General features: G+C 45.8%; 1 protein-coding gene across 4 annotated transcripts in view; it reads right to left on the bottom strand.

Moving 5' to 3' along the window:
* The window catches only part of PC (pyruvate carboxylase), a 128,176-nt gene that overhangs the window by 35,404 nt on the left and 79,546 nt on the right, over positions 1-13,226 (bottom strand). For all 4 annotated transcript variants that reach the window (XM_081967827.1, XM_081967825.1, XM_081967826.1 and 1 more), the window contains exon 11: positions 10,383-10,565. In XM_081967827.1, the coding sequence (XP_081823953.1) occupies positions 10,383-10,565 (183 nt within the window). The remainder of the gene's footprint in view (positions 1-10,382; positions 10,566-13,226) is intronic.

Here is a 13,226-nt window from a genome sequence, read left to right as displayed (position 1 = left end):
CTTCCTGGGCTCCACGTGAAGCCTTGGACTGGAGAGAGACAAAAGAGGATGGGCCACTGTGAACCTTTGGAGCAAACACCAACTCTGAGACAAGCCTGTTGGGGACTTAAATACCTTCAGGGGCAAAAAAACAAAAAATCCCCACTCTTTTTCTGAACACAAAAATTGCTAACACGTTTAGGAGGAGAAGGAAAGATGAGAGAGTTAATCTAACTTGGCACATCATTCACAGAGTCATACTAGTAACTTGTAAAGGGGACACAATAAATGGTTCAGAGAAACCTTTCCCTTCTCAGAGAAGTGATGGGTCTAATTGTACCCTGAGTAATAGATGACTCTAGCCTGACCAAAATGCATCACCCGATAACCCCACTTTCGCTTCTCAATAGTAAACAGGCTTAAATCGGGCAGCTTCATCAGTTCTCAAGCATCCATTCCCCAGAATATCCAGGCAGCATTTTACAGCCCACCGTGGCTTTCTGGGGGCCTGGCCAGCTGAACAACAAGCAATGACTTTTTGACTTTAACACCAACATTTATGGCCCTTTCCTGTTTTTATTGATTCACGTCACCAGATGCCAGACAAAGGAACGTGGGCGGCCTCTTATCAAGCAGCTTTTTTCCCAGAAAGCTTCCCATGTATGATACAGCTGGTACAGAAGCAAAGGCCTTTTCCTTAGAGATATCGTGTATTTAATTCTCTAATCCAAATTAAATTGTGACAATTGCTGGCATCAGATGACACGCAATGCCCAAACTAATCAGCCCCAAGGCAGCTTAACGCCGTGGCCTAGTTCACACCACACAGCTGGGCTCCTGCAGAAGCCAAACGCGGATTTGAGCTGGATCAGGCACGTCATTAAACTTTTCTTTACCATCTTCTAAAGCCCTCGCCTCAAACCAAAGCCTGGCATCCAAGTCTCTTGCAAAGGCCCCTCTCAATACAGACGAAATGCTACTTTTTAAATTAAAAAAGCCCATCCAAAGCAAGAATCGCTTCCACAGGTTCCATGGACCGAGTGGCTGCGTATAGAATGGTGGCTGTCACATAGGCAGCCAAAGGACGCAGTGCCTGTAGGCCTCGGCTCTTGCTCCCGTGGGCCCTCCTGGGGACAGAGAGAGAGGGACTGCCAGCACCTGGCCCCTCTCAGCTCACCTCGCCTGGCTGCTTCACCTAGGGGGAGCCTTGATTGCCAAAAGAAAGACTCCTCTGTGGTGCTGGTGGGAAAACTGGCATGTGGGTCAACCGTGATTAACTATTAATTGCCCTCATATCTGTTTCTGCCTAGGTTTTGTCGGCTGTGGTGTGCCAGTCACAGAATATTTGACTGTGACCAAAATGCACAAACACCAGTGGCCAAAGTTATTGGCTTGAGAGGCCTGGGACACCTTTTGATTTATTTGGCACACGCATTATGTGTTGTGCCTTTGCCTGAACTCAGTTAAACTCTTATTTTTAATTTTTAAACATTATTTTTATAGTGTGAGACAGATCTGCATAAATGTTCTAAATATAAGAGCAAGACCCATCTGGGACCAAGGGTAGCGAGAAAGGTTTGTTTGCACAAAGTTGTGGAAGGGCGGCCAAAGGACGCAATGGCCGTACCAGGGTGTGCATCAGAATCTCCACCGCCCCTTCCTGGCTCTGGGGGGCTCTTTCGGGTTAGAGGCCCTTTGGTCACAGCAGCTCATAAAGTCCATCACCCCAGCAGGGAGCTTGGGTTGCAAGGGCACTTCGGCTGAGCTAGGGGTACAGTAGTGATAGGAGTAAACGAAAGGTCTTCGGAATTTAAAATTCTAAGAGGAAGAAGTAGGTGCAAGAAGAAATAGCTTAGAGATAAAACAAAACAAATTGAAAAAACAGGAAAGATAAAACTAAACGAACCGAGTAACAGGAAAGAACCTATTGTTCTAAGAATCCATAAAACAACCAGGAACTTGAAAACAAGCTAAAAGAGCATGCTCAATAGACTGTTGAATACTATCTGACACACCTTGCATATATTGTCTGCTCATTTAAATGCACATGCAATGTATGATTTAGTATGTTTGCGGAAGGTGGTCAGACAGAATGTAACCTCAGCCAATGGGGAATGAGGAGGGACGGGCAGCCGGTGCAGGGAATCTACCAAGATGTTGATTTAAGATGATGAACTTTGGAGAGAACAAAGTTTGATAGCTTCCCCCTGCCTACTGCAATAAAAAAAAAAGATCTTCACTGTGTCTTGGCTGGTTATTGGTCAGGCAAGTATGGCATTGGCAAACTTGTGAAGGAAAGTAGCGTGTGTATATATATATATATATATATATATATATATATATATATATATATATATATATATATATATATATATATATATATATATATATATATATATATATATATAATGAATATATATGAATATATATATGAATATATTGGCAAACTTGTGAAGGAAAGTAGCGTGTGTGTGTGTGTGTGTATATATATATATATATATATATATATATATATATATATATATATATATATATATATATGAATATATGAATATATATGAATATATATATATATATAGGAGCAGAGGAATCACATTGTGGGACCACAAGGCAATCTGATGCAGATGTCCAAATGGGAACCCTTCCTCCATATCCTGGCCCAAAACAGGAAGAAGATAGTCCCAGGTTGAGCCAGAGGACCTACCAAAGGAAACCAAGAAATTAGTTGAAAATAATCAGGATTTAGAGGAGGAGATGAAAAAGAACAAGGAGGTGCAAGGAAAAATGGACCCTCTTACACGGGCCCAAGAAGACGATAGAGGAGGGGTACACATGGACCCTTTAAAAGTGACTTTAAAGAACACTGGTGAAGCAATTCACCAGAAACAGAATAACATTACATTGGAAGGAAGATTGTATTTAAAGCCCGTGGTGGAAGCGCTGCTGAAGGATAAATGTGTGAATGTGCTGATGTTAAACCGTATGAATGCCTGTGTTTGATCCTCACCCCCAGACTATGAAAGGGGCTAGTTACTTTGATTCCCACTCTTACAAAGAAATCATAAGTTGCAGATGTTTTATTGTGAAGTAAGTGGAAGGGCAATAGTAATGTTTACAATGAAGTGGGGGGAAATGGAAAAAAGGCCCATGGAAGAAAAATGTCTTTGAAGATGTGGGAGATAAATTAATGGCAGATGCAAATGATTTACTGAAGACACAGAGAGAGAAAACTAAAGGGCTGCCATAAAGAAGAGTGGCCAACTTAATTGTTATAAAGTGCTTAAAGACAGAAATGCAATAGTTCAAAGTTAAGAAAGAACCTAGAACCAGGGAAAATTCCCTTGACTGTGGGGGTAATTAATCAATGGGATGATTGTCTCCAGAAGCTGTGGGTGCTTCATTACTGGAAGTTTTTAAGAGGAAATTGGAGAACTATTTGTCTGAAACGAATAATGTTTACTGCTTCATTAGGATTAGATTTGGATTAGAGGACCGCTAGGGTCTCATGCAACTCTGCTAGTGTGTGTGAGAGAGAGGGGTTGGGGGGCAGAAGCAAACACCCAGGTTCAAGGTGGGTCAAACTGCAGTAGCCAAAGCCTGGCCCCCTCCAGAAGAGGAGGAGACACTGGGGTCGGTTCCTCTTCAGTAGCCTAAAATGAAGCCAATTAAGATCCTCCCCTTCCTGCCTGGTGGGAGGAGGGCGGCCAAGCCAGGAGCCCCACCAGGACAATGGCTGCATTCCCAAGCCGAGGCAAAGACCAATGTTCATTTCACGCCATTCCCATTTGCATGTAACACATGCTAACTACAGTGGTTCTCCATGGACCCCCGGGGAGCCACAAAGGCTTGGAGAAATGTTATGATTTAAACCTTGAGTTAAGTCTTGGGGTCTCTTGGCCATGGTCTGTGGCCACAAAAGGTATTTAAAGGGGGCCTATGCTGAAGAAAAGGTTGGAAACCACTCTTAAATATATAAATTACATTAAAATTATTATTATATGTCATATTTTTCTCTTTGTCCTATTAAAAGTTTTAGAGTGCTCTCCCTGGAGACCGGTTTTCTAGTTCAAGCTAGGAATGACCAAACAAGATTCCAGATCTTTTGGGATGCAAACATCTAGCTTGAAAAGGAAGCGCAAGTGTGGAAATGGTGCAACTGAATCCTTGTCATGAAGACAAGCTGCCGGGAACACACAGGGAGGGCCTATTCTGACATCCTTTGTGGTGCCCCCCATGGAGGGGGGTGGGGGGAGAGAGAAGGGGACTTCAAGAGGGCGATCACTTGCTGAAAGAGAGCTGCTGTCGGGCGAGAGGCCTCCATTCCTGCCACCTTCCCTCAGCAGCAGAAATAAGGCCATTCCCTCTGACTGGATGTAATTAGGCCATTGGGGATTATATGTTATTTCACCTGATAATTAATTACCTTTCAGGTAATTCTGGTCCCTCATGACTTTTTCCTAGTTGTAATTAGAAAGTATAGTTGAAAAGACTTTTATTTTATGAGGCTTCAAATAATGTTGATGTTTATTTCTTTTATTTTTCTATGATGGATAAAGCATTATTACCTGAAAATCTTCCTAAATAAAACAACTCAAAGCTTTCCAGCTCTTTTTCAGCCGTCCTCCTTCCTCAAACTCGGCAGTGGGGTGGGGGGGTGGGGAAGGTTTCCTGTTTATTGATAGAAAATCTGGAGTGGGGGATGTTCAGGCATTTCCAAGCAATCACAAATCACAAAGCCCACCTCACCAATCATGGCAAATGATTTGGCGTGACTTCAAAGAGTCCTACCTGCAAAGGGCAAAGGGCCTCTTGGGACCTTTGCTGAAGGACCCAGCTGTAACAGGGGCTTATTTATTGGGAAGGTTTTTTAAGAGTTTAAGACATTCACAAAACAAAGGATGTTGCTCTGACTTCAGAGCCTCTAACCTGAGACACAGGAACAGGGTGGGGAAAACCTGCACTAGAATACTTTCACCTTCTGGCAAGAGAAGCCCAGGTAAGAAATGGGCAATATCTGTCTTTTGGACTCCAAAGGAGGAAATATAAAACGATCCAGTAGGCAACTCGCAAAGAAACAAAGATCAGCACCAGACATCAGGCAGAAGGCAAGGAACGCCAGAGGAGGAGACTGGCTGGGGATGGGGCTGCACAGGCAAGCAGACCCCCTCCCTCCCTCCCTCCCACCTGGCTGGGAAATGGATGCCTGTCCGCCAGAGTCCCTCATCGTCTCAGCTGGACGACTGCAGGAACAACAGAGCTCATTGGTGCCCTGAGGACTGGCTTCGTTCTGCCTTTGTTCTAGATTTGGCTTCTGCTCCCCCAGAGTGAGCCGGGGTGTGTGTGTGTGTTAAAGGCAGGCGTTTGGGCAGGAGGTGAGCCTGACTTGTTTGGAAGATGCCAAATTGGCTCTGCTCGGCATATCTCTTGCAACGTTTCACTTACGATCTACCTGGCTGAAAGGTAGGGTGACCTTGTTCCTGTTTCTGCAGACCTTTTGTGCCACCAATGTGTCTTCTCATACAGTTTGCATTCCTCTCTGCATGGCTGCATGTCGCATTAGCTGGTTTTTGTCATGATCCCGGGGAGGAAAGAAAGGTGAGAAAATTGTACTCCAGCAGGCCTGGGCTGCGAATCCAGTCCTTGGCTACCAATTCTGCGGTTTGTCCAGCCCAGCCCAACCCAGCCCGTCTGGCAGGGAAGACCTCGTGCGCAGAGCTTTGGAGCCCAGGCAGAAGATGCTAGAAGAACTCTGGGCCCCACAGCTCAGTGCGGGGGCTTCTGGGACCACAGGCAGAGCGAGCCCTTTGCTCGTCCTCTCTCCACTAGGGCACCTTCCCCACGGAGCATGTGCTGGGCTCCCGGGTGTGGAGGTGTCCCCTTTCACAAGGAAGCACAAGGAGTGGGTCCCTTTCTCCACTTGCACTGGGAACTGCACAGCAATACACATTTTTTTTCATTTAAATCTGCCAGCAATAAAATTTCCCTTGAACTCGAGAAGAGGTTATGAACTATTACACATATTTCTTTCTTTATTGTTTGTTTTGAATGACTAGAAAAGGAATCACCAAAATGTTTTATTCAATAATGAATAATGAAGCAGTAATGAATAAAACATGCCCATTTATTTGCCAGTCTACATGCCTCACTGTTAATTATTACATTTCGGGTTGCTGTTTGTTTTTTCACTTTGGCCACTGAATAAAATAAATGCATCTCGCTGGGATTCATGGACTGCAGCCAAAAATGCTCTGGGCGGAAATGGAAGGTGCAGGTGGTCTTGATTGCACCTTAACCAGGGCAGAGGGGAGCAGGAAGAGCTCTCTTCCCCAGTTTGCCCTTGAGCTTTGGCAAAGAAACCCAGTGCGAAACACGGAAAGCTTGATGAAGACCTGAGAACAAATATGGGGGGAAAGTTTCTTCAGATATATTTAAAAGAAAAGGAAGAGAAAGCGGAACCCTTTCCCAGGCGCTCTGGGAAGACAGGAAAGCCCCGTCTGCTAACAAAGACTTTGGGTTGTATCTCTTCTAAAGAGGAACCAGACTAAAAAAAAAAATACCTTGAATCATGGGTGAATCACTATATATGCCAAAGTCCAACCTGGAAGAACTGTTGTCTCTGAGGAATACTAGAGAACAACTAAGAGGTGAAGGAAAGAAAATATCACCTTCAAGCAGGGGGAAAGGAGACACACAATTAGTCTGACATCAATTCGTGGGAATATTAGCAGATCATAAAGACAACTATCTAAAAGCATCTTGAGAAATGCAGTAATTATTAGCAGTCAGCGTGGATTTGTCAAGAAGGCGGCTTATCAAACCAGGCTTATTTCATTTCCTGACTGAATAACTTCCTTAGCAGCATACTAAGGAGGATACTTTTGTCAAGTACTTCAATGAAATCAAGATAAATTATATCTACTTCCTTAGTAGAGGGGAGTGTCATAGACATAAATTATCTTGAGTTTATTAAAGCACTTGACAAAGTATCCCATGATAATCAAACAGTTTGGTAATTAGGCACCGTTGGCACAACAAGATACCTGGCTGATTAAGACTGAACTCAAGTCTGCTCAGAAATGGTTTTTCATTAAACTGGAGTGAGACACTGAATGGGTTGATACAAGGTTCATTTTAAAGGAAAGTTTGTCTTGATTCCTGCAATGAGCAGGATTTGGACACCCTAAAATTAGATGGCACTGGCCAATTTTATAATTCAACGGAGCCATAACTAACCAAAATAAAGTGTGTGCACTCTACATGCTAACCAGAAGCAGCGCAAGCATGTCACAGTCCAGGGAATGCTTCCTACAATTTCAAGCTCGTAAGTTACATAGCAACCTACAGACTCAGGGTTTCTGAGACCAATGCATTCATTTCGGAGAATAGGGGGGGGGGGTTGGGGGAAGCAGGGAGAGACAGATATTACAGCCTTCTTTACATGCATGTGGCATGACCTCAGGGAAAGCCACGTGTGCTCTTTGGTGGGGCAGATTTCAGTTTGGGGAATCTTCTTAGGGCTCTTTGCTGCTGAGGTTCAGCCAGAGACTAAACAGAAACCCCTTGAGGGTGTGGTACCTGTGGATTGTTCTACAAGAAGTAGGGAAGGGGGCTAAATAACCATGAATATCCTCCCCATTTCTACGAGACACGCTTTTTCAGTGTTAAAAGACCAGGGGTTGCAGCCCGACTTCTCAGCCAAGGAAGCTCAGCTGATGTGAGATTCCAAGTAATGACAACTGACCTGCCATTCTTCCAGGCAAGACTCTTTTGTGGGTACAAAACAGGCATGGCTACCCAACCTTACCGTGCTCCTACAGATCTTTTCCCCTGCCCTTTTGAAATAAGACGCGCTGGTCGTTGTGTCTACCTTGCCTTTTCTACAGAGTTTCCTTCCGCTGGAGAAGAAACCAAGACTGCAGCTTAGTCCCTTCTTTCCGCCTCCGTCAAAACAGCTTTTCCCCAAAAGATCCAATTTCAGCCTAGCTAGCTTACAAAAGGCAGAGGAAAGTGGGTGAAGCAGCTGTTTCAGAGATAAACTCTACTTCCACTCCAGGCCTGCAAAAAGGCCATTTCTCTATCCTGACTTCCTATTCCTGGAAGCAAACGGGGCCAGAGGTGGGGAAAGCAGGAGAATTGCTTCTGTTTGAACCTGCAGAATGTGGTGGGCACGGAGGGAGCTGCTTGTATAAATGCTATGATCTGCTAGCTCCAGCAGTGAAGAAAAGGCTTTGCCCTGAGTACAAGGTCTGCTTTCTCGCAGTCCTGGTGGAATGGGTACAGAGGACATCTGAAGGCAGAGAACAGGATGTGGAGGAGGAGGAGGAGGAGGAGGAGGCTGGAGAGACTATCCACATTTATTCCATTGGGCATCAAGACCAGGTGAGCAGCAGCAAAGGTCAGCCATTCCTTTCATGGCCTCCTCAATTCCTGGCACTGCAGAAGCATCCAGGACACCCCCAGACAGGCGAGGCAGGAGCCTCCCTGGCTGACCCCAGGGCATTGCCTCTCTTCCTGGCAGGACGACCAGAGTCCGGATGCGTTTGGCAGCTCAGAGCCCCTCCAGCTTGGGGGAGGGGGGTCAGCCTGCAAGGGCAGCTAGGGGCAACATGGCAAGTGGCCCTGAGCTGAGCCTGGCTGGGCTGTTGAAATGGGGCATCTGGGGAGAAGGAGGGCAGATAAAAGAGCGAGGCCCAAACTCACAGCCAGCCGTCCAAGGCTCTTTTGGCACAGACAAGGGCGTGATCCTGACCCGTGCCCTTCCAGGGGGAGAGGCAACCCTGGCAAAGACCTCTGGATGGGCAGGGCGCCCGCCCACCTCTGCCCCCCGCCTCTCTTTCTTCCTGCCACGCTGTTCAAAGGGTCACAGCGGTCATCACCAGCCCCATCCACCCAAAGATTGCGAACAGACCTCTAATCAGTAAACACCAGGTAAGCCTCACTTAGCGACCACAATTGGGACCAGCTACTGGTTAAGCAGAAAATCATGTGAGTGCAGCTGAGCTTACAACTTGGCAACTCCTCTGGTTCTTAAGTGAGGACGTCACTAACTGAAAAATCACACAACTGCAATTTACAGTCTTGCTTCAGTTTTCCATACTGTAGAGTTTTAATTCTGTTTGTCACAAGTCAATTGCGACTTACACAAACAGCGACTACGGGACTGAGATGCGGCAATGGTCTCAAAAACAAGAACAGATTGCAAAGTTAGTTTTTTGCACCATCATAACTTCAAAGTCAGTAAGTGAGGATTACCTGCATATAACAGGACCAGGCCTGTCTCCTTTATTTTGCCCCTTTGATAAGGTCCAAAAGAATCCACACACACAATGGGTTCCATTACCATGTTGTCTAACAAGATCCAGGCCATGTCCCCCCCGCCTTTGAAACAGCCCCTCTTCAAGACCCCAACTCTTCCCCAGCACTGTACTCCCCCCCTCCCCCAGGCTGATCGGCTTTGTTTTATTTACTTTGTTTACTGTGTGATTTTTAATTTGTTGTTGCTGATGCTGATGCTCCAAGACGTGAACTGAGCAACAGCTGTACAAATCAAGGCAATAACAAAAGAAAAGCACAAACTCCCTCTAAGAAGAGGCCAGAGGTTGGTTGGTCCCGGATCGGGCGAACTGGTAGTAGCGGTGGTGAGAGGCTCCGCCCACTCAGAACCAGTAGTAAAAAAATTGACAACCCGCCACTGGAAGAGGCCCCTTACACACTCACTCAGCCAGCTGTGCCTCCTCCATCTTCCCTCTTTGGGCGCTCCCTTCACCCCCCACACGAAGGGCGGGGCGTTGTGTGCCATTCCCCGTCTCCTCCTCCCTTCCGAGGCTCCCCTGGCCTTTCCTCACCCCCTGCCCAGCGTGGGAAGAGGGGTCTGCTGGGTTTGCCAATAACCTCCCCCCACCCATCTTCCCCTCTCCCCCCACCCTTCAATAGGAAGGTAGGACTGGGATGCAGGCTGGGTCCTCACTCTGCCCAGGGGAGCCAATGAGGTTTCCTCCCACCTCCCCGCCCAGCAGCTCCTGACATGGGGAGGGAAGCCCACCCCAGGTCTGCTAGGCCAGAATCAGATCACTGAAGCCGGTTGCCCTGCATCCAAAGTCCCCAGAGGCCTCCTCATCGGCCTTTCAGTGCTGCTTCTCTGTACATGGAGCATCTAGCCGAAAGTGGGGGAGGTGCGATTTCAGCAAACAAAGAGCAGGGAATAAAAGGAAATCCATACCTGCCTTAACAAAAGGCAACGGCAGCGTTCCCCAAACAGACTCTGCCCCACCATCTACCCAAAATATGGCTTAACAGTTTGACAGGATTCCCGCAACAGCTCCCTCCAGCACCCTGCACCACGTTAGCCCCACAAGGGCCACTAAAGGGGACACCCTGCAGCCCCCAAACGGCCCCGGTCCTACCTTGACTCCCCGGATGCGGAACTCGGCCAGAGCCCGGCTCATCTTGGAGGCTGCCGTGGGGTGGTCTTTGCCATGGGCGATGACCTTCACCAGGAGCGAGTCGTAGTGGGGGGAGATGATGGCTCCCTGGAAGGCAGAGGCGCTGTCTAGGCGGATGCCCATCCCCTCACCGCTCCGGAAGACCTGGAGGAGAAGGGCCAGAGGGTCAAGACCTGTCCAGGAATCACTGTGGACTTCCTGCACCAGGGAAGAGGCAGACCCATCCGACTGCAGAGTCTGGAGCCCCTCCCCCCCCCCGAACGTGGTCTGTGGGCTGCAGCGGAGGGAAAATTATGCTCTTTGATTCTGTCCTCCGGATGGGCATCCTGACTTCCATTAATGCTTTCTTTCTTTTTCTTTGTCGTTCTGTTTCTGTTTTCCTTTCTTTTTCTGTATCAAGACCATTTTTTTTAATAAAAAAAAAAACAGCTTTTCAGAAAAGCTGAATGCATGAGTAGGCGAGGCCAAGTCTCCAGGCCCCAAAGAAAGAAGCCCCACCTGGTCCTATGGCTCCTTCCCTGGTTAGGCTGTTCCCTGGCCAATGGTGCCAGTGCCAGGGAACAGCCATTCCACATCTGACGGGGATCAGCCTGGCACAGACAGGGTTTCCATGAAGCTGGAGCAGCTTTTGCTGAGTGCCAAAAACTTTTTCTTTTTCCCTTTTGTTGGAACTGAGCAAGGAACTGCCATCTAGAAGCACCAGGGTAAATTGGTGGAGAGAAGAGCAAGGATTAGATGTCACCTTGGGAGCCTGTGAACTGAATTGATAAGGAATTGTTTTGATTGATAGAGCGTGGCACATTGGGAACGTTGCGTTTGCTGCTGGAATAGAATTGCTCTTGGAAACTAAAAGGTGAAGCAGTTAGAAATAGATTACAGAAAGTTTTTCTTTCTTTTTGTTTTTTTGAATACTTTGAAATAAGACTTTCATGTTTTTTAATTCCTTTTTTAGTGGCTGTTACTTGTCTTCCTACTTACATTTTTATTCTTTTTCTTTTTTTTCTTGTGGTAACACTGCAATTTTTTTGGGGGGGGGAATAAAAATAGGATAATTGTCATTTTGGGGCCTGGTGGGCTGATTTGGATTAGAAATTTATTTTTCCTCTTCCTGAGGTAATTTGGATTAAGGTAAGAACCTGAAGAAAAGAAGTAAAGCTACGAGATTTGGACTTGGATTATAAAAGTTTTTCCTTTTTGTCCTCCATTTGTGGTGGATTTATATTTGAATTATAAATTGGATTGGAATCATAAGGACTTATATCTGGTGGATTACAAATATCAAGATATTACAAGATGAAGAGAACAACGTCAGCATTATCTTCAACATCCTCTGCTACAACCTCTAACCCTGCTGGTCAGAGAACATTGGATACTATGGCGCAAGGGAAAACTAATACAATGTTCTTAGAATTAAAGAATAGGATACAAGCTCTCTATGAAGATTTGAAGGAAAGAATAGACAAGCTAGATGTGAGAATGGAGAAAGTAGGAGAATAAAAAGATGTTAAAGGGATCATGGAAGAAAATGAACAACGAATACAAAAAGTAGAAGAAAAAGCTGAATCAACGGAAAAGATTACACACGCACAGCTCTTTTTTTATTTCAATAGATAGAAATAAAAATTATTATTTCTTTAGAAAAGGACCAGGCAGATTATGATTTAAGGTTTCAGTGTACGGAGGACGAACACAGCAAAGGTAGTGGAAGGGACAGTAAGGTGCAAGACAAGAAGGAGGGGGGGGGCTGAGGCTTCCTCTGGGGATAGGGAGGAAGGAGCAATATCGAAAAGGCTCAGATCACAAAAATAAAAGTATTTGAAACCACAGCAATTGGTGACACTCTAGAAAGTGACAAAGGAAAACGAATGAACACATGGTTGACAATATAGAATAAGACCTGGCTTTCTGCTTGTCTTTTATATTTTGTTTTTAAGATTGTAAAAATTGTGAGTTTTGGGTGGATTTCTATCACTAGTGTGGGAGCTGCCAAAATGTTTTCTATATCCCCTTACCTTTTCCCCATATATGTATAAAAACCAATAAAAATTTTATTAAAAAAAAAAAAAATTTCAGTATACGGAGGTATGTGCACATGTTTCTGTACACACCATCAATGACACCCAGAGCCAGGCACAGATGTGGTTGATGCCAGGAGCTGCAGGGACCCTAAGTCCAGGGATGAAATCTAAAAATTTCCCCTACCGGTTCTCTGGGCGTGGCTTTGTGGGCGTGGCTTTGTGGTCAAACAGCTGATGGTCAAACAGCTGATACTTGAAACCATTTTTTTTTACTTTTTTGTGCAGCAGCTGCCAAAAAAGCCAACACAGTTCTAGGCTGCATCAACAGAGGGAGAGAATCAAGATCACGTGAAGTGTTGATGCCACTTTATAATGCCTTGGTAAGGCCACACTTGGAATACTACATTCAGTTTTGGTTGCCACGATGTAAAAAGGATGTGGAGACTCTAGAGAGAGTGCAGAGAAGAGCAACAAAGAGGATTAGGGGACTGGAGACTAAAACATAGGAAGAACGGTTGCAGGAACTGGGTATGTTTAGCTTAAGAGAAAGAAGGACTAGGGGAGACATGATAGCAGCCTTCCAATATCTCAGGGGTTGCCACAAAGAAGAGGGAGTCAAGCTATTCTCCAAGGCACCTGAGGGCATAACGAGAAGCAATGGGTGGAAACTAATCAAGGGGAGAAGCAACTTAGAGAACTGAGGAGAAACTTCCTGACAGTTAGAAGAATTAATCAGTGGAACAGAAGTTGCCTCCAGAAGTTGTGAATGCCCCAACACTGGAAGTCT

Source organism: Natrix helvetica (assembly GCF_964273705.1).
Source record: "Natrix helvetica genome assembly, chromosome: 16".
Taxonomy (NCBI): domain Eukaryota; kingdom Metazoa; phylum Chordata; class Lepidosauria; order Squamata; family Natricidae; genus Natrix; species Natrix helvetica.
Note: the sequence above shows the minus strand (reverse complement) of the source record. Positions and strands in the feature narration are given on the sequence as shown.